The sequence below is a fragment of the Haemorhous mexicanus genome, chromosome 1 (assembly GCF_027477595.1).
Source record: "Haemorhous mexicanus isolate bHaeMex1 chromosome 1, bHaeMex1.pri, whole genome shotgun sequence".
Taxonomy (NCBI): domain Eukaryota; kingdom Metazoa; phylum Chordata; class Aves; order Passeriformes; family Fringillidae; genus Haemorhous; species Haemorhous mexicanus.
In genome coordinates, this window is record NC_082341.1 from 129,547,692 (window position 1) to 129,569,620 (window position 21,929).

At 40.3% G+C, this 21,929-nt stretch overlaps 1 protein-coding gene across 1 annotated transcript in view; it reads right to left on the reverse strand.

Moving 5' to 3' along the window:
• Nucleotides 1–2,067: 2,067 nt before the first annotated feature.
• Nucleotides 2,068–21,929, reverse strand: part of ZNF704 (zinc finger protein 704) — a 102,417-nt gene continuing 82,555 nt past the window's right edge. The window contains exons 8-9 of the mRNA XM_059862845.1: nucleotides 20,238–20,332; nucleotides 2,068–18,622 (exon numbers count right to left, since the gene is read on the reverse strand). Coding sequence (XP_059718828.1) covers nucleotides 18,511–18,622; nucleotides 20,238–20,332 — 207 coding nt within the window. The 3' untranslated portion in view covers nucleotides 2,068–18,510. The remainder of the gene's footprint in view (nucleotides 18,623–20,237; nucleotides 20,333–21,929) is intronic.

Sequence of the window (21,929 nt, forward strand, 5' to 3'; positions counted from 1 at the left end):
TTGGGTTAAGGGCACCAAAATAATATTATTGTTCTCTAAGTGATACTTGCATTGCTAAAAAGTTGCTTCTGGTGCAGCAGATTTCCATGAGGACCTCACATCAGAAGTAATATTATAAGGCCACATTTGGAGAACAGGTCTCAAATGTAGTAGAATAAAGCAGGATGATGGCAGCATGCACAGTCCAGAACACACAGGTCATTGAAACAGAAATTGTTTTCTTGCAGCTAAGATTATTTGAAGTCTAAATTTGAATCTAGTGAATTATTTTACTACAAGGAATGAGGTTAGAGGAAGTTACTGATGCAGGCAGAGACTGAATCATTCAGTCTCAAAATTTTCTATGGGAAGTACATGAGACAAAAAAGAGACAAAGCCTGTGCAGAAGTGGAGGGAGGGAAGCACAAGTATTGAATTTTGGTCTAAAATGGAATCCCTTTAATGTAGAAAACATGATAAGAACTCTAATTCTGAAGACAGCCCATCTGTCTTCAGAAACATCAATTACAGCAGAGATTATTATCTCTTAAAGTGGCATTTAATTAGTGGAATTTAGTCTGAAATATCACTTAAATGCTTCTTTGGTAATTATATGACTTCAAATCCCTTCCTTTTTATATCTGCAGGAGTCAGCCATAGGATTCCCACTCTAATGATGCAAGTCAGACAGCTCTGAGTACCTGCGTGCCAGGAACGGGGCTGTGAGACAGCTGCCTCCTCCAGCAGCAGCTACGAGGAGCGCTCCAGCAGTGCCGGGGGCTGCAGCATCCCTGGGGGCGGAGGGACGGCGGGACACCGGCACCGGTACCTCTTGTTGGGCAGCAGGGCGGAGCCTTTCGGCCAGAGCTGCTCCGCCTCTGGCTCAGATAAGAGGTTTGTTCACGGATTTCCTCTGCTGGAGAGGTGACCGAGTGCGGGCGTGTGTAGCGGGGAGGTGCTGCTTGGAGGGTGGAAAATGCGAGCACAAGAAGAGTGATTAAATCACTCATTCAGTTTAATAGCCTTGCTATTTACATTGGACTTTGTCACCGACGTGTTTTATGAAAAATCCTTTCCTTAGGATTTTTCCCTCCTGAGAAGCTGAGAGGCCTCAGGAACAAACTGTAAACAATTCTTATCTGTTGCTGTGGAATGCAACAGGGGGAATCTGTGATTGGTCTCATCTGGTTGTTTGGAATTAAGGGACAATCACAGATCACCTGGGCAGACTGTCTCGGTCAGAGACAAGCCTTTGTCATTCATTCCTTTTCTATTCTTAGCTTAGCCTTCTGATGAAATCCCTTCTTCTGTTCTTTTAGTATAGTTTTAATATATTATCTATCATAAAATAATAAATCAAGCTTTCTGATAAATGGAGAGACTGTCTCGTCTCTTCCCTCATCCTGGGACCCTTGTGGACAATACTACAGGACTTGGCATTGCAGCAGTAGGTAGGAACACATTAGCCAAAGGAAAATCTAAATATGACCTAACAAAGCTGGAAGGGGAGTCAAGAATTTGGACAGAAATGGTATTAGTTTATACTTCCCCTTCCCCACCCCCCCCAAGAAACTACTCCCTTTTTCAAGAATGACTCTCCAGCTTGCAAGCTTCAGGCAATAGCTTCATCAGCTTTCCTGTGGAGAATACATATCCTGGCCAAACAATCCTTTGCTGCCAGGATTGCTCCTTGCTGTGCCCAGGGAAGCTGCCAGGCGGGAGCAGGACAGGGGAAGTGTTGCTTGCAGAATGCATCAGGAGGAGCAGGGTGAGCCTGGAAGTGGGAAACCACAGTCACCAGCTAAAGGCTGAACTTCAAATTGACAGGGGCAAAACTCAGTCCAACATCCCTGTCCTGTGTGTCTTTGCTCACAGTGTGTAAAACATCATCCCTCTGATGAAAGGGAAGGGAATCAGCCCTGCTCGTAACAAAGTCAATGCTCAGGTTATCACTGACTGACTCCAGCTGGTCCTTGGTTGAGGCACAGGCATTCATGGCTGTGAAAGAACTGAGGTTCACATAAACAACTAAAAAAAGTTATACACAAGAGATTTATTACAGGAATAATGTGACATACTCCATGGTAGTCAGATACAAGTGCATTTAATTAATGTTTTGTGGACATCATAACAGTCGGAATATTTCAGCTGAACAGTCAGTATTGGCTGAATTCAAGCCAGTGCAATTCATGACATAACCAGAAACAGGGAGTTACAGGTCTACAATGAGGTTAGACTAGATAGCAACAGCATATTTATTGTCACATCAAAGCATTACAAAGTATGAAAGCCCAATATTTCAACTATCTCTAAAATGGTATTTGTACAAAGCTGTTGTAGATACTTAAATGTAAGGATTTGTCGCATCAGTAATGGACCATGACTTTATTTTTGGAAGTTATTTGAATATTCAAAACTATTTGGGGCAACGAGAAGAAATGTAAACATCTGACAGTCCTTTGAAGGTCCCTTCTGAGAAAATACATTGTGTGCCACAGGAAAAGTGCATTCTAACTGGTGTGTCTGCTATGGCCAGTTTGACTCACATTCACTTAGCACCAGGTATTTATCCATTTCTGCAGTAAAAAGTTAGAAAATCTTTGTATTAACTCAGAAAAGAGAAAACTAAGTCAAAAGTTTTTTTCTTCTTCTTTCTTTAGAGGAACAACAGGTAAATTAAAAAAAAAATCCCACCCAACATTTAAACAGTTACCTCTTATGTACAAAGGAACCAGGAGCTAGCAAAGCGCGTAGCCCCTGAACAGTCTTTATTATTTTTTTCTTCAGGTTCATGTACCTGAATATATGAGTTTATTTACAGGTGGACAGGTATCCACAGAAGTAATAATCAGAATTTTTCTATTTGGCTAAAAGTTGTATAAAAAAAGACAAAACACTGTTCAAATACTTTCCAAATATATATATATATATATATTAAAAGTATTCAGTATTTCCATCAGTGCCAGAGTTGGAAGCTCTTCCTTGTTGTAAAAAGTTAACTTTGTGATAGTAAGTGACAGCAAAGGACTGACAGGGTCAGTCAGAGCTTTGATTTGAGGGACTGCAGCTGGAGCTACCCCAGGCCCACAGGGCAGTTGCAGATTGCAGGGAAATGAATCCATGTGTGTCTGTTGCAGTGACAGGCCACGTCCTGGTAAGGGTGACCTGCTGCTCCAGAGAGCCTCCACTCACACTGGACAATCCTGTGGAACTCTCTGGGGCAGGGTCCCTTTGAAAACAACCACCCAAAAACCTCTGAAGTAGTGGAAATATTCTTTATGCAAATGAACAACTAGCATGGGTGGGCAGGTAGCTCAAGAAATGGAAAAACGTAATCGCCACACTAATTCTTGTAAAGAATATAAAATTAAAAACTTGGCCCCTCAAATACAAACACATACCGCAAAAATATTTTTAATTAACATAACCTAGATGAGTGCAAATCTCTGGATACATAAGAATATGACTACCTTCATACTCATACTGGTATCAAATATTTAAACAGCTTGCATATAAACAAAATCTTTCTTTGTTGTTGAGTCCATGCTTGCTTTAGTCTAAAGCAAGGATATTCTTATTACTTCTACTTTTTTGGTCTTTCTTCCTGTAGAATAAAGCATAAGAAACACACTTCATTGAGTAGACTGGGCTGATGTATATTACAGCGACAACCCAAAATTTAAGTAAGAAATGTTGCATGCAGTATCTTTTTCCAACATTTAGTTACATCAGCTACAAGAACAAGACATCCATTTTCCATCTTTTCTGCTCCCTTCTAACAGAAGATACCCTAAACCCAAGCTCTGATCCTTTGTCCCTTGCACACCCCAGCCCTGAAGTCCCCCAGTGATTAGGATGAAGGGCTGAGCACTTTGGGCACGGCATCTCCTGGGGGAGGTCCCAGCAGTGAGACCACAACCCCTGAGGAGCCATCCCTGCCTTGCACGGTGGGGAAGGGAAAGTCAGAAGGAACCCGGGCTGCAGGGATGGCTGCAAAGGCTGTCCCGAGGGGCAGGATGGCATCTGCCAGCCCAGGGGCAGTGGCCTCTCCTTGGCACAGCTGGGCTGGGTGTGGCTGCAAACTCCCCCTGAGCCCGGCTGAGAGCAGCTGCTGGCCCGGTTCAGCCGCCCCAGGGCCCGGGATGCTGAGAGGTGTGAGAGGTGCTGGGGCTGGAGCAGCTCTGGCAGAGGGAGCACAGCTACCACACCTCTGCTTGGCCACACTGGGCCTGGCAGCCCAAACTGGTCCCCCAGGGCATGCCAAGTTCTTGACTTGGCCACAGGCCCCCAGCCCCTCTGCTCCTTGGGCTGTGCAGCTCAGCACTGCTCTGTCCTGCACCTAAGGTTTTTGGAGAGCAGAAACAAGACAGCAGACAAATATCTGCCAAAGGAGGTGGGAACACCTTCTGCTCCTTAAGTCTGGGGGTTTCTAAGCTGGGGAAAGGTTGAAGTGATTCAAGATACAGTAAGCAGCTGTGTGAAAATGCATAGTTTGTATGTATACATTCATTTACAAAGACCAAAGGAAGGTCCTTTGCTATGTAGTTTAATCACCATCTGCTTTTAACAAAAATGTGAGCTGACAAAGCTACAGGATGTCAGTTAAACACACAACCTGGGAGTTAATGGTAGCTGAATGGCATTTCCCAAACAGGGAATTAACTTTTCTTTTTGCTTTTTTGAGATAATTTTTAAGTACTTTCTAATTTGAAGTCTGTTGTTTCTCTAATCAAGTGTTTTAGGATTTCAAGAGATTCCTATTCAACTGTGGTCATCTCAGCAATGACAGACCCTGCTTTGTAGGCTGTTAAGAAGTAAAAACCCCAAAAGACAAACAAGCAAACCAACAGAAACCTGGGTTTAGCTATGGTGTGTGAACTAGATCGAAACATGGTTCTTTTAAACTGCTGCAATTCTAGTTCAGTAGTGAGTAGTGCTTTTTTGCTGTTTTGTTTTTGGTCCTTTTTTTTACAATAGCTGAGCTAGTACTAAGAAAATCCTATGAGTTTGCTCACTTTCTTTTTATTTAGTTGACACTTTGGAACCTAGCTGCTTCCTGTGAGGAATGTCTGTTGTCCTGAGCATTCCTGAACATACAACAGTAATGTAACAGGCAGGATAGGCTTAAATTGAGAAAATCTTGGTCTAAATGATCTATTTTATTATTTTTCTCCATTTGCACTTTTTCTGAAGAAAAACTCCTTTGTCACTTGTGGCACTAAAACACAGTGGGGTCTGCTTCTAAATGTAATTTTAACACAGATCAGTACTTTCTGCTAATCAGTGTGTTCTATAAATATTTAATTCAGCAATGGATTGACTTTTCTCATGAGACTTTATCTTCATGTTTGTTTCATGTACTTGATTTTTACTTAGCATTTGACTTAGATTCTTCCTTGCAATTTTTATTCAACCGTATCAATGGAAATTGCACAAAAGCATTTTTGAAGGCTAGAAAAAAGTAAGAGTCTCATATAACCAGATTCACATGGAGGAGAGTAAAATTATGTAAGCATATTTTGCCATCTAAAGTCAAGAAACATTGCCTGTTGCTTAGTGAACTGATCATTCACTGGGAAATGGAAAAGTAGTAAAGGGTTTTTTTCCATACAAACAATGAATATTAGAAGTGCAAGAGGATAAGATTAGCTCATTCTAAAATGCATTGATCAGAAACAAATTATTCATTACCTGAACTACTTGAGTAACTTGAGAAAAAAACAAACCTTCTAAATTTTTCTAAAACTACTGTGTACAAAGCTGGTTTGCTGTGTTGATGAAACTCAGGAGCTCGTGCTTAGCACATCACAAATTCAGTAGTCATTCTTTAAAGTTTCAGGTGCAAGCAAATACTTCTCAGTACCTTAATTATTTTTATCAACTTTTAGGCATTAATATGCATATTGCTAATTTTGCAAATGTTTCTAATTTCAGAAAAACAACTGAAATGTTTGGAGTGTCCTGACTTGTACTGAGAATGATTCCCAAGATATCTGAAGTCCACTGGAAGTACTCTTGGTTCAGCAGGCAGAACTGACTCATATGCTGACACAAAGATTTTAACACTTCTTTTCATATGAAATAACAGCAAAATTCTCAGAGGAATTTTGCAGGGCCCAAGTCTGGGTGGCTTTGATCCAGCATTAAATCGTTTTCGGTGGCAACGGAGTGCAGAGGTTTTTTGATGAGTAATGGCCAAGGTCCTCTGAATTCTCGAGTTCTCCCCAGCTGCTGGTGCTACAGGAGACTGCAAGAATTTGACAAAAGTCAAATGGTGGCATTTTGTTTTGTGTTTTTAATGTTGTAAGAATGAGAAAAGCACCTGCTCCTTACAAGAAACAGTTTTTTTCTATGTCTAAGTTACTGTTAGTGGAAGCCCCTTACCTAAATGTGCTGTGCCAGCCCATAGGCTGCCCCCAGAGCACAGAACCAAACCAAACTGTGAAGGAATAGCATCTGCAAGCCTTCTCTTCTAAGCCTTCATTCATACATACATGGAAATACAGCAACCAACTGGGCCACAGAGCTGTTATTTGTGCTGCCTGACAGAACACCACCTTGGACAGGGCCTGTCACTGCTCTTGCTCCTCAGCCAAACACAGACACCCTGTGCTCACTATAAAGGTTTTAAGCTTGCTTTGCCCCATAATTCCAAGAGCTGAGCTATGCTGTGCAGCCCTCATTTCTGTGGTGGGATGGACAGGTGACAGCAGCCCCTCTTCTCTTCAGCACAGGTACCACTGATGTTAAGCACCAGGCTTGCACACCACTGGCAGTGTGCTCGCATTGCTCCTGAAGGACACAACAGCTTTGCAGCACACACAAATACCTGGATCACGCCCACCTTTTGCAGGAAGAACTGCAGCTTGATTAAAAATGGCAAGGTGATACATTTGCAGTCCAAGGGGAAACTATACCCAGGCTATTGGAGCAGCAGGTAGCTTTTACTTTTACCTATGGATGCAGAAATGAGCAGAATGTCTGGAAGCCTCTGAAAAGGAGCTGGGGTCTCTGGGAGGTGGCCAACTAAGAGCTTTTGCAAGGATGCATTTTACATGACTTCCGAGCTGTGCATGGTCCATGCACACACACACTCAGCCTGGGAGAGGGGAGCCCAGGAATGATTCACCCTGGGAAGGAAATGAGCATTGCTGTCTGTCTCTCTCTCTCCCCTCTTCACTGCCATGTGCCTTGTTTTCCCCACTTTTCTTTGTCTGATTTGGAATAAAGAGCTTGGACAAAGTAAATGTCAAAAAGGTCTTTATTTTTCAGCATGCTCCATAAGATATAAAAGGATTCTGTGCTGGGGCAGAGTAGCTGTTCTTTGTTTAAAATGCTGAACCTGGCATCTACAAATTAAGACAAACTATGTGCAATAGCGTGAGTGCTGCAAGCTTAACACCAAAACCAGGGGAAGATGAGTTCATTAATTCACTTAGGAACAAAAGGATTGTCTTTAGGACACCAGTTCCCAAAACCAGTGGGGATGAAGTCAGGAAAAACCAAATGGAAATACTACTGCCAACCTGGCAGTGGCCCTGCAAGTTGGGAGAGTGGCTGTTTAAAGCAAGAAAATCCACACTCTCCTATGGCTTCTGCTGCTGCCCTGTACCAGGAGGAGTTCACCTCCTGCAGAGCCCAGGAGCTTCCCAGGCTGCCCACTGCACAGCACGGGGAGAAACGGCTCCTGGGTGCTTAACTTAAACTCATTTCCAAATTTCTGTGAGCTCCTGGCATTTTAAACTTGCCTTTTAAACAGTTTCACACTTCTTTAAACTAGATTAGGCTATTTTTTAAAACCCTTATCAATTAAACTAATGCAGGTTTAGCATATAAGGAATTCTACCATCTAGAACTTTGTGTCCTTCACATTCACATTCCACTTTAAACCATGATATCCATTAATGTATTGAATTTACCAAATGATAAATAATTTCAGAAGCTATAATATTTCTCAATGTATCATTAAAAAAAGTCTCTGACCCAAACAAATTTACTGTATTTTAGGGAATTTGCATTTTTATAAAAACATCTTCGTTTCATGGTTAATTTCAAGTTAAAACTAGATTAATAAAAACTTTACTGTTCTGTGTATCAAAAATACATGGCCCAAAGAGTGAAAAAAAATATATAAAGTGCAATGCAGAGCAAATTAAAGCTCCATAATTTTACACTGAAGTGAAAGAGGAAATAGCTTCTAAAAATAATAATTCAGAAAAAATGTTTTTAAAAAAGAACTGGAACTTACTTTATACTCTCTGAAACAAGATTTGATAGGAAACAAAGGAAGAACAATGTATGCAGGCAGGTATGTTCCCTTCTGTGACTGAAGCAAAAAAAAAAGGATGTGTGGATATAAATACTGCAGTCTTCTGCGAGCAGAATGTTTTAGAAATCCCTTACTCATAAAAACTAGGCAATTGGGAATTTAGTTTCCTACAGCTGCTTACTCTGTGCTAAATTTACCCCTTTCTATGATGGAAATACTTTCTTTACATGAGAAAACATGAATAGCAGGTGACAAGAATACATGCTTGTTGTTTCAGAGGGTTAAAAAAACCCCACAGTGCAATGGATGCTGATGTCCTCTTTCTTCAGTTACCTGATGACCCTTTACCTCTTGCCCAGCATTCCCATCACTCTTAAACTGAAGCTGTAAAAAAATGAGGCCGAAACTCTGCACTAGCAAAGCAGCTGAGGATCATTCCTAGTTGTTACCACGTCTGGATAAGAAGTATACCCTGGTTCTCTGTAGCCCAGAGATTTACAGAGGTCATGACTTCCAAACCCCTTAATGAGCCTTGCCTGAGATTACCGTGAATAATTCCAGACTGGTTCCAGGGAGGAACAGGGTCCGGTAATGTTGTTTTTCACATCCCTTAACTCCTCCTATATCTGCTTAGCAAAATCATGGTGCAGTTAAGATGCAGTCTTAAGATGCATTGGATGTACAGTTATTGATCTAATTCCTCTCTTTTCCCCCATATATTTAATTTCATACCAAAATCAATGCCACCAGCCATAGGTGGAGCTCTCCTGAGTTTAATGCTGTAGGGGTATGTGCAAGTTCAGGTCCTTAATGAGACTCTAGACAAGACAGAGTGGGATAAAGGCAGTATTACCTGCCTGCTCCATGACAGAGCAGGGACACAGACCCAGCAGGCCATAGCGTTTTATACAGACCTACACTTACAGGGCTGGCACAAGCCAGCACAACTCAGGAAACTTCTCTCTAGAAATGTCTCTGCTGAGGGTAGAAAGAGCTTTTTCAACAGCAGCACAAGCTCATGTCACCTTAACCTGCTGTGGAACTGCAGCCTGATGCAGGATGCAGAGGTCTAAATCTAAAATAATATCCCCAAACTCCATGACTGACCAAGATGATGTCTGGCTCTTTGCAAATGCAGCAGTGGATGGTGCTGTGTTAGAAATGCCAAAGGCAAGCGATGGGGCAATGTCCCCTTTACAAAGGTCTACTAATGAAATACTAACTTAGGGAGTCTAAGAGCTGGGAAAGAGTTGGGAAAGAGCTGGAAAGAGCCTCCTTTATTGGGGGTCCAACTTGGTTTAGGGCTCAGTGCTGGGTTCCAGCAAATGTTTGGGAAAATCTTGCTTAAGGTTCCAGGGATCTGTGAGAGCCCCCATGGGAGCTGCAGCATGGCTCTGGAAGGAGGGACACAACTATGCCTGATTCAAAGTCTGACAATGATGGGACTCATTCAGCAACTTTCTGTAACATAAAAGCTATCTCACAGTTTTATTTTAATAGCTGAAAAAGAGACTCTTTCTCTTCAAAAGTGTTCTGTACTATGAACAGGTCATGAATGCAGGTGGATGACCAACCTCCCTCAAGCTGGACACAGCAAAGGCAGCACTTGAGCCAACAGCACATGGACTATGGTGGTGGTGACTCCTTTCACAAGGGGCTGGCTATCCTGGATCCCATACTGAGAAACCCCCTTCTCCCTGGGGCTGGTGTCAGTAGGACAGATTACAAGCTGAATACCACCAGCCTAACAGCTCTTCAATCTGTCACTAGGTAACACATCCAGAGTACTGCCACTTTGGTATTACTAGAAACTCTTCCAAGAGCTCTGCACATGTGCAGAGGTATCCACTGTATCCATCCCTCTCACAAAGCTGAATGCACAATTCTCAAGCCCTCAGAAAGGGCAATTAACACTTTCATGCTCCCAATCCCAGTGGAAAGTACACAGAGGAAAACCCACATGCCTTTGTTCTACAACCATTACCTGTGTGAACAGCCCTGGTCAATGAAGTTATTCATGGGAATAACTGAACTCTCCTGAGAAAACCTGTACTGCTGTGAGGGCTCAGCCTGTTACAATGTGATCTGCATTCTGCTCTTAATTGTGTAATAACACTTTTTACCAGACTTGTAATTCACAAAAAAGACCCCCAAACCACCAAAAATCAATCACAGAACGTCTGTAATTGACTGCTTAAGACTAGTTTCCTCCTACTGGGATCCAATTCTGAGAAATTTTTTTCAGGTCTTGTCTGACTGGCTCAAACCCCTTTTGACTACTGTCTCTGCATTTGTACTTTGTCCCTTTGTTACAAGTCTGTCAAACAGGGAAAGAACCAAACAGTCTCTGTTCAATGGACCTGATTATTTCTGTCTTTCAGTTAATTGCGGACTCGGAGCACAAGACAAAAACAGTAAGAGAGATGAGAAGATGATCTGTATTTCATTATTTATCAGCAAAAAAAAATCCCTGAACAGGGGTGAGATAGCCAGATACAATGTACATGGCAGCCTGTATTCCATCAACCCTGCAGTGCAGATAAAGAAATACATGAGCGGAGTTTTTAGTTTGATTGTTCAGATCTTTCTCATGACTGAACAGTGAATGCTCAATGCAATCCTTTCCTGTAATCTTCTGCTTGTATGAACTCTCTACTTAAGCTGGAGCAGATCATGTTGCATGATCTCATTCAGACTGTACAGTATCACAAAGAACTCAATTTTAAAAGTTCTTTTTCAAAATTATACTATTCGAGCCAAATACTGGTAAATTTAGGAATGTTTTCACCATCAGAATACAAAAAAAACCCCAAAACGTTGAGAAAATGCAAGAGACAAATCAAGGGGAATTTCAGACTAAACTATCTCTGTAACCAAGGGAAGTAGATTTTTTTTTCTTCCAATGATCCAGAATTTGTATGGCTTTGTAAAGGTGTTTTAATTTACTTTTGTCATGGAAAGTAGCATATCACTAGTCTATGTGATTTACAACTTCTCTCTACTCCTTTTGGTTCTTAGGAATTCCCAAATCCTGTTTCATAATGTATAATAAGCAGTTATAAAATTATACCAACATTATAATTTCAGAGAGGTATTAAGATCCCAGTGCTATAAAAGTTCATTTTCAGAGAATGCATGCTTGCAGTGATGCACAAACACACATCACTTGTTTCCCTAATTTAGCCCTTTGTAAGTATTGCACCTGGTTAATAAGGCTATAGTCTATTTTCTTCTAACACTAAAAATTACACATAGGCAACATCATGTGTGGCTTAAAAACATAGTATTCCTAAAGTTTTTAGGTAAACTCATTTATTTCCTTGCATACTCAGAGCTCCTATGCCTCCAGTTGCCTGGAGGAGTGTTGAGTGTACAGGAAATATAGATGGAACAAGAGAAATTTATTTAATGTGACCTGCTTATCATGGTTTTTCTTTTTCAGCGAGCTCAAATAGATTTCTTTGAGCTTGATGTCAAATACACACCTTTTACAAACTTAAACAATGCTTTCACATGGTGAAATGTACAGCTGAACTCATCTCTTTCTCACCTTCCCTTCTGCAATGCAAAAAAACCTAATAAAAAAATTCTGTAAATTTGTCTGGCCTTCTAAACACAAGATAAACTGCATAACTCCAGGGAAAGGTAGATTGTCCCACAAAGTGCATACTTCAGACAAAGCTATTGGTTTATCTGCTCTTGCCAAGGCCTGATTTCAGAAGAGCTCAAAAACGTGTGCCAAACTTTAGGAGCAGGAGGAGTCTCATTAACAAACTCCACAGGTGGAGGTAAACACATACTCGAGTGCTCTGATGAACCTGAGCCTACATTTTATCCTTGTAATACCAGCAGTTCCATGTCTGTGCAGTTGTACTTTGTAATTCACACACTATGTGCTCCCCTTCCCTGAAAGATTTGTTGGCATCACTTAAAGAATTAATTACTACAGTTAAACACTGATACTGAAAATTCTGATACACGTAAATGCTATTTACATTTGTAGCTCCTAATACTGAGGATGCTGATTTTTATCCACTTCATTATAAACATCTGGGCAGTTGCAAAACAGAGTGCCTGGACACAGAAAAAAGAATTGATAGGAAAAGAGTATTATGGCTCAAACAGGATTTTTCTGTGTAAAAATAAAGCAAAATTGAGAATTTGCAAAACTTGTAGAATTTCAAAATCCTAGACAGCCCAATTCAAAACCTTGGGTTTACTGGAGCTGATACCTTTGCAGATATGACAAAAAATATGTGATGACATGTTTTCATTTCATGTAGAACTAGCCCTTTGCAAAGTGCAGTACACAACTCTCCAGGATATCATGCTGACATACTGCTTTTTTGCTTGCTGAAGTCATTTGGTAAGAAATAATTCAATTACAGACAAAGAATGTTTTGACCAAGCAACTTTGTAGAAGCCCTTATACTTACACTAGATCCTGAAAAGATTTACACAAATGTATAGATTTACATTAAAATTTGTTATGTTTTAAGCTAATTTTCTGTATTTTTATGTAATTTTTTTTGTATTTGGAACTTCTTAAGCTACAGCATTAAGATCATGTTCATCAATTAGTGCTTCATTCTAATTTTAATAATTCAAGTAGTGACATATTGCTTTTTCTATTTTGCCTAAAATAGAAAAAAAAAAAAACATTCTTAGATATCTTCCATTCAAACAAACTTGCATCCTGCTTTTACAGCCCTCTCATGTTCCCTGAGGAAATCTGTTTCAACTGTTTTCTTTTTTCCTGTCTTCCAGAGACAGCTTTTTATAAACATTTTAGTAACTTTTGTTAATCTGGCCATTACCATTAAACATCATATATTAATTGATGCTGGGTATCACATACTATGTTAAGGACTCTAGAATCAAACCTGAATCTTTAACAGGATTGGCAAGCAGTAAATACCAAGACTCAAACATTTTTGAATGTTCGAGCCCATCTTTAGTTTTAATTACATAAAGAATTCAGATTTAATGCTGAAAGAGCATTTATATTGCTAAATTTATTTCCCTCAAGGGTATATGAGATCTCACATTCAGATTCAAATACACAAGGAGAAAATTCTAGGTGTCAAGATGTGTCAAAAACTAGCAGAACACTAGCTTGTTACTAAATTTATCTATTCTCTTCTGTTTCATCAGCTGAAAAAATTCTTGCTGTGAATGTGAGGAAACACCAGAGCAACCTGTACTTTCTTCTGGCTGCTGCCATCAGAAACAGGCTGATTTCCCTGTTCCCAGTCTTTCTGCATTGCTTTCACAAATGGTCTGTGTGAAGCACAAAGAACATGATGAGTGCTTTCTGAATTGAGGAATAAGCTCAAAAAGTTGCAAGTGGAGACACACACCTCCTTAAATCCCACATTTGGATAGAACTGAGAGCACGGTCAGTGTGAAAGCACTGCAGTCCAAGATGGAAAGAGCAGCTCAAGTGGGCACTCTCAAGTGTAGGAGTACATTGGCTGTTAAGATTTTCCAGCTCAATATGGATGCAAAGAAAGGCTGCTCCCATCTAGCAGACAGAGAGTATATTTAAATGCTCAGCTCGATTTCTGTCCACGACTTCCTTCTAGGTATTTTCCAAAGGTGCCATAAAACTCTGCTGAACTCATATTAGAAAAAAATCTACACTATGATACCTTATACCTGCCAAGTTATGTACTAGAAAAACCTGACAATGCAGATTCAAGCCCAAACTCCATACTGCTCTCAGTTCCAGTGCCACCACCTCACAGGGAGATTGAATAAAATATAAATATAAAATCAAGATGAGGCTTTACAAACGTTTCTGTATCAAAATATTTCTAAGAAAAGGTGCAGCACAACTGTCTCCAGGAGATGCCTCTAACTTTCAACCAATAGAAGGAAGCCTCACTGGCAACCTCCAACATCTCTGCAAATGGCTAGCAAGCCTCTAATTCCATGTCCTGCTTCCAAGATCATCTTCCAACACATTTACAGGCAGCAGAAGAAAGAAATCACTTTGCAGTGTGACACTTGCAGAGATTGTCCTGGATTCTCAACAGGGCCATTTTAGCTGGTCCCAGGCCACAGCAAGCAATAGAGATCCACCCCAATGTACTGGATCAGAATGAATGACAAAATGAAATTAGTGCCAAGAACATCTGGGACACTGCATGGTGCTGGAATCTATTGTGCAGGTTCTACAAGAGCTTTTGGCTAAAGCTTTACCTCCTGTTGTGCTGCCTATCTAGTCATTATGGTGAAAAACAAAAGGGACAAGGAATAAAGATAGCCAACAACTGCAAGGAATTTGTAGATAACTAGACAGCTAACATTCATACCAGGCTAAGGATTTGGGAAAAGTCATTTGACAGACAGGCATTCTGCTCAGCTTACTCACACAAGCAGGGCTGACCTGCCAACAGGTATGTGCTAGGTGATGACTGGTATTGGTTAAAAGTGTAAACTTGCAAATTGGAACAGAAGTTTTACTCACTTTGCATTTTGTATATCCTGTTGTGTTTGTGCAAGGCACTAGAGAATCAGGCACATTGTTTTGTGTGGAAACCTTTTTATGACTAAGATGATCTGAGTTTTAATGTTCAATAGCTTCATAGAGGAGCAGCTGGAGCACAGTCAATATCAAAAATTGCCATTAAAATTTCCCACTTCTAAAATTATCTTGTTTTCCAGATCTTTTGGGGAATGGGGTGAATGGGGAATTGGGAAATAGCTTTGTTTTAACAACAAAATATTTTTCTTCTCCTAAAGAAAAATATTTGGCATGAGTATGGTTGATCTCCGCTCTGATACTAATGCTGGCAATTTCTGTTACCAATGTCAATAATATTAACAATAAAACAGATCCTTAAATTTTTATATCAAGTTCTGGCTCTAGACATAGATGAACCCCCATCCAATTCCCTGTAGCACACAGACACTGCATGATGTGTCCTTACGACTTCTCTGGGGGGTCAGAGACAATGACCTACCTCCCACAGAGAAACCAAAAACTGGAACTGTCATCACATGTAGTGATGACAATAAATGACCACAGCACTCAGGCTAGCTCCTCCTCAGGAGAACAAAGAAATCTGACTGTTTTGGACTGGTCAGGGCAGAAGTGTGAGATAAATCAGGTGTCAGGAGGACAGCGACACAGCCCAAAGCAACACAGAAGCAAGAGACTGAAACATGGAAGCGATTACTCCAGATTATGATCAGTACTGCCAGCAGAAGGAAGGCTTAGCTGACATTTCCGTTCTTGCTGGCTGTGTGAGGATCACAGAGGGGATCTCGGCAGGCGCTGAGCTGCTCGTGCAACACGAGTTAACTGGAGCTCACAGCACAAAGTGACTGCAGAACGCTCTGTGCAGCGCCGGCCTTGCCTCAGACACGGCACCTCGCCAGGTGCCTGCTTGTGAATCAAAATGCCACAGCCAGAAGATCCAAAACTGATTTAATATAAACCACTGATTAAAGGTTGAGGAAAACTACTGGTAATTTAGCTTTGTCCTGCAGGATTTACCAATACTTCTGACTCGTTAACACCAACTTTCTCTCCAACTTTGATGGTTTGTGGCTTTAGTCCTTTATGTAATCCATATTCAATTTGTACCAGAGGGCAATGTGGTCTGGCAACAAAACCATTCTTCTCTGCAGAAATTTATAAAGAATAATCTTATTGTAATAATTCCTAAAGTGCCCTTGGGAAAGTTGCTCACAATGCCATGACATTATAGAAACAACATACAATCTGATACACATTATTTTCAAAAAAATCCTCCAAAGCAAAAAGGAGGTGAACAACAAATATATAGGCAAATACTGTTAGTCTAACAACAGTCGAATTATGGAACACTTTATAGTCTTAGAGTGTCTTTAAAATGGGAGGCAGGGAACAAATTGGCAGGAATATCTTGGGAAAATAGCAAATTTTTTAAGTTTTATCCAAGTAAGTACACCATCAGCAAACCCAGTGTTTGAAGATGAAATGTCTATGAATTACTATGAGGTATTTAACCGTGGAAATTGAAAAAATACAACATGTAAAGAAAATCCATGTTTTACTAAGAGGAAAGAAGATACTACAGTGTCTATGTATATCCACTGACCCTTAGTGCCTTTTTTTCCTATTTGTAAAGAAAACAATCTTTCTCTTCCCTGTTAATTTCAGATTTTATATACACATACAAACTATGTAATATACATAGTTTTACATGTATATACATACACACATACAAAATACTCATACACACTCACATGTGTATATATCTCAGGGTCTTACTGGATTTCAGAGTCTGTTTTTCTTTTTTTTTTGTGACTTAGAGAACACAACTGGGCAAAAAAATCAAGTAATTGCATGCATGCAAGCGTATCTTGCCACTTGTGCATGTAAATTATACAATTTGTAAATAACTGCAGAAATAGCATGCTCAAATTAGGCACCTGATTGCCCAATTAACTTGTTCACAGAAAATCAGATGATAACCTTCAGTAGCTCCTATTATAGATTCTTCTTTTCACTGCTACCCTATGGAATCCACAGTGTTCCAAACAACTGCATTGTTATTTTGTGCTTTTACACAGACACAAGCAGCACTGCACACTTAATAAAGCTATCAAGTGAACTTTGGACCAGATTTTAGAAAGTTGTTTAGATACTTAAAAGTCCTCTTAAGAGAATGAGCCAGCTTAGACAATAAAAAAAATTAGAAAAATATTTGGTCTAATTTCAATTGGTTCAAATGTTATGAAAAAACATAATCCAGGCATTTGTGGCCCTTCAGCTCTATTAATAGGCAAAGTTTTGCTTCTGTTTATTTGATTTTTTTAAGGTGTATAAGTATTATTTCGCCATATACATTCACTTCCTAGTAAATCCTTCCTTTATTTTTGCATCGAAATAATCATTAATTAACAGTAATTTGATACAAGTGGACACAGAACACCAGGTTGCCACACTCCAGTGTTTACTTCCTAATGGACAGAGAAACTGAAATACCCAAATCAATCCAAGTACTGCAAATAGAGAAACTCGTTAATTCATCTATCAAAATCAGTTAAGAAATGGTCTTTTACCACAAATATGTTGCTCCTTTGCTGTTGTACTTCTTTTTCTGAGATGATGTTGTTTCTCTACCAATTTTTTGCATCAAATAAATCTTAGTAACTTTAAAAGAAAAAGCTGAACGAACCATTATCTTAACAACAATCTTTGAAATAAGAGAAAAGGAAGCAAAAGCAGAACTGCTGGGCTGGATCATTTCCCTGAATTAGGTATTACATATAATCCTAGTGGCTGTATTTACCAGTTCTTCACAGGCCTCCTGCAGCAACAGCTGTGCTGGTCCAACTGTTCACCCCCCCTCAGAAAGGGCAGAGTAATAAGAAAAGCTACTGGAGTCCCCTTACATCCTTGTGGGTTTCAATCAAGCATCATCGTATTTCTTCCCCTCAGACTTCTCGTGACAGTATCTGCTGGTGACTTGCCATTGCTGCTTTTCTTCCTCTAGAGGATCAAAATCCAATTTGGTACTTAAATTACTTTGTTCCACTCCACTGGTCTGTGCCTCTTTTAAAAAACTTCCAGGAGTGCTGCTTGTCCTTCTTGCAAAATCAGCTTTGCTTTTCTCCCATAAGCAATCAAATGAAAATCCCAACTCTTCCCCACATGCCCTTTTCAAAAATATAATCACGATCATTTGTATTAGGAGAATTATTTAGCAGTCTCCAGTCTTAGTACAGCTTTTGTTGAGAAAACTGTAGCTTATATGACTCTGAAGTGTTTAATAGAAAGCTTTCAAAAAGAGATCTTCGTTTCAGGAAAAGAAAAATTGTTCAGTTTAGCAAATACAGATGTTCACAGCAGAAAGACTGAAATGGTTAAAAATGATCCTAGGGAGCAAGCAGCTCACAGAGTTAGCAAAATAATTAACATTTTCCTTTCTTTTACAGAAGATCACTAATAGCTGCTCTGGTTTCCACACTTACTGAGACAGATTTTGTTGTGTGGTCTTGGTTTTGCTTTTTTTTTTTCCTCTATTGCTCCACACAGGTTTTAATTAGTGCTTCTCCTTGGCTACAAGTGCTTCATTTTGAAATACAAAGCTCTTAAAAAAAACAAAACACCAAAACAAACAAACAAAAAAACCCCACCCCAAAAAATCAAAACCCCCAACACCACATCACTGGAGGGGAAAATGGGAAGTGATACAGAGCAGCTGCAGCAATCTGCTTCTGCTGTTGTCCTCCCCCTCCCCAAATCCTCTGCATAATTTCAATGGTTAGTCGATGAACCTTTGGCAGGCCTTCTTCCATCGGCAGGCAGTGCACCACATATCTCTGTTCTCCATCCCATAGACCTTCCGACACTTTTTCCCCTCCCCTCTAGGCTTCCTGTCAGAGAGAAAGGGAAGCTCGTTAACGAGATGCTTTAGTAGTTTTGTTTTTCACCCTAAGACCAGGACAACAAACTCAGTGGAGTGCAGGAGGCAGAGAACCCATGGCCTTTCATGGGATTTGGGTTGGTTTCGTTCCACCTGGGAGCTGATGAAGTGACAGCCACATGTATGGCTGTGACTCCATCACTCCCAGGGACCAGGCCTTCTCCTTGCCGGGCTTTCACAGCTTCTGCAGCAGCTGCTGAGCCTGCTCCTCCGCTCCTGGGATGATCCTAGGAACATACTGCCCTGACTTTAACCAGCAACTAAACCTGGACTTAGTTCACTATACTTTAGCCACATGAAGTGCCAAGCTGTAATGGGCAGCCAAAGCTGTTCCACAATACAGGCCAGGCCATGGCAGGCTGAAGTGCTGCAGAGCTGTGGTAAAATATCTGGAACAGCTCAGAGCAGCAGACTTGGACCATCAACAGGTATCAGCTATGCCAAAGCAGAGAAAAGCTACCAGCTCCTAACCTTGCTGGTCCTTCCTGCAGTTTGCTCTGAGCTCGTTGACTGAAAAACAACAAAGTGAGTGGGAAGTTTTAACTCTGCTCTCACTTGCAGCACATTCTTGTGTGCAGCTTCTCTGTGGTGCCCAAAGCCAGCAAGGTGGGCAGCACCTGCTTTTAAAGCTGTAACAATTGTCCAGTTTTCCATCTTACAACCAAACTTGAAAGGTCACAAGTTTAGAAAATGATCCAAGTAACTGTTAAAATGGATTTTTTAATTCAACACACCGCAAGACAGCAAACCTGAGGAACAATGCTTCACCAAGCAATCCAATGTTCACTACTGCAATGCCGCCTGTCCCAGAATCTTTAAATAAAGTAACTGTACCAACAGAACTGTTTAATACCTGTTTTACATGTTGCATGGCACACATGGGATTCCTTTCTTGCATACCCACGTATTTTCTGATTACTGAACATTAATTAATGGGCACAGTCCATGAATTGGGAAGATCCCAAGTTTGGTTTGTAGCATTTGCAATGATCTGAGAGTCATGAAGAAAACGAAAACCATGAAATCTTCTTTTTGCCTCATTTTAGGGTACATTAACCTTTAGGACTATGAGAAATAAGAGTTTCTTTATTGTAAGAAATTTAGCATTACAATCTGATTTTTTAACCTAACTTTTTGAAGACTTTAAAAGTAGATTGTGGTCAAATATCAGTTACATTTAGTGGTAATGGATGCAGCTTATGTCTAGGAAGACAAGGCATAAAAAGCTTTGCCTTAATCTAATTTATTGTAAGACAGAGCTTCTTATAGTTCAATCAAAGCCAAATGTCATTCTGACTGAATGGTGATAAACACATAAGACAGTTCAGCCTTTTAGGGAAAAGTGCAAAACCAGACAGTGCAGCTGAACTTTACCTTTGATAGTAGTGAAAAGAAAAATAGGTTCTGAACGCTTACTTTGAAGAGCTCTAGCAAGAACCTGCCTGACAAGTGCAATCAGGAGTGGTGGTGGGCTTTTTCTGATCCTCTGGCCACTGACAACTTATTTACTGAATACCCTCCAGGTTGTGAGGCTGTAGTGTCAGCAGGAGCTAATGGTCCCATACCTCAAGCCAAATGCTACTCTAGGCGGTGATGAAAGAACTGTGTGGGACTGCTTCTGCTCTCCACTCCCTGCAGCACGATTATGGGTTGGTGAGACCTGTCAATACAGACAAAAAAGCTGCTTACAAAGAACATACACATACGAATGCAGTATAAATACTTTTTCCAAGAAAGTGCAAATTATCCTGCATGGCGGCAAGGATACCCAGGAAAGGCGACTATATATAACATACAAAAGTAAGAAAGCGAAAATTTTATTTAGCATTAGGTACATTACATTAGCTTCTCTTTGTTTCCTGTATTTCCAGTCATCCTCCTAGACCAATCCAAAATACAGATCAGCATCACTGAAGGTTTTGAAAAAGATAAGAAATCCATTCATTCTTATTTAAAAACTCTGAATAGCTCTTATGAAAATCTTCTCCAATTTAAGCAAAGAAAATAACTGGAAAAATAAACTCTGTCCTGTGCTGAGATCAATACCAATAATCTCCTATGAAATAAAGGGATTGCACTTGTTGCTCTTGTCTGTCACTTGGCACTCTTTGTGGAGAGACACCCTTGGAGAAGAGGGTTTGTTGAAGAGCACTTCCAGTGGGGCCCCTCGAGGTTTAACAGGCAGGGAGCACAATGCAGCCCTTCTGATCAAAGCTGCTAACAAGATCTATCTCCTTACTCCGCACAGTAAACCTTCTCAGCAGGTCTCCTCTTTGTGAATGTTTCCAAGGGAAGGGTGTAGTTTGGTCTTCTGAGACTTTCCAAAGAAGTCTCCTACATGAGCATGGGGCTTGGCAACATCATTCACGTGATCACAAGGCATAAAGCTTGGCCTTAAATAATACCTAAATTATTTTGCTATGGTCTTATTTTGCTCCTGTGTAATGGCCACAATCACTTTACATCTAAAATACCAGAAAAAAATTCTGAACACTCTTTTTTTTTTGTTGTATATTGAATGTAGCATCTACTGCACAGTCAGCCTCCTGCTGCCAGGAACTGCAGATGTGGTCGTAGTTCTCTGCACTGCTATGACTTTTCAAGTCCTGCCCTCCTGCCCTTTTCAAGTCTTACAATATCTGGAAGAGAGGGAACTGACTGACCTCACTTGAAGAGAATTACTGTATGTGCTTTGATTTTTGATGCAGAGTCTATTCTGAAGCTACTCCATAGTAGCAAAACACTAATGCTTGTAATTGAGGGCAGACACTCTTTCAACTTTTACTCTTGGCTAGTAGCAGGAGAAATTTTTGATTTAACTGCTTATGTGGACCTCTGGACAAACTTAGACCATTACTGATATACAAAATATACCTGCAAAACTTGGAAGAAATGTCTTCTCTCTCTGCCAGCTTACCATGTTTTGTACATCCAAAGACCACATTAGCTCCTTTTGTTCTATCCCTCCAGAATTCTAAGGGCAGCTTGTTCTCTGCTACTTTTTTCCAAATTTTTATCAACCACATTCCTTGTTTTACCTAAGAATGATTGAAACACTGAAGACAAAATGCAAAGCAATAGCACTTTTGTGCTATTTTGCATTCACCAGACACTGTACAGTCTTCCAGTCATTACCAGTAACCAGAGATCTCCAGTCATTGTGCTAGGGTTCAGAAACATTTTGAAAAACAGAAGTTATTCTACATCTACCACGAGTAACTGGCACTCAATATATTAGCTGCCTGTCATTGAACAGA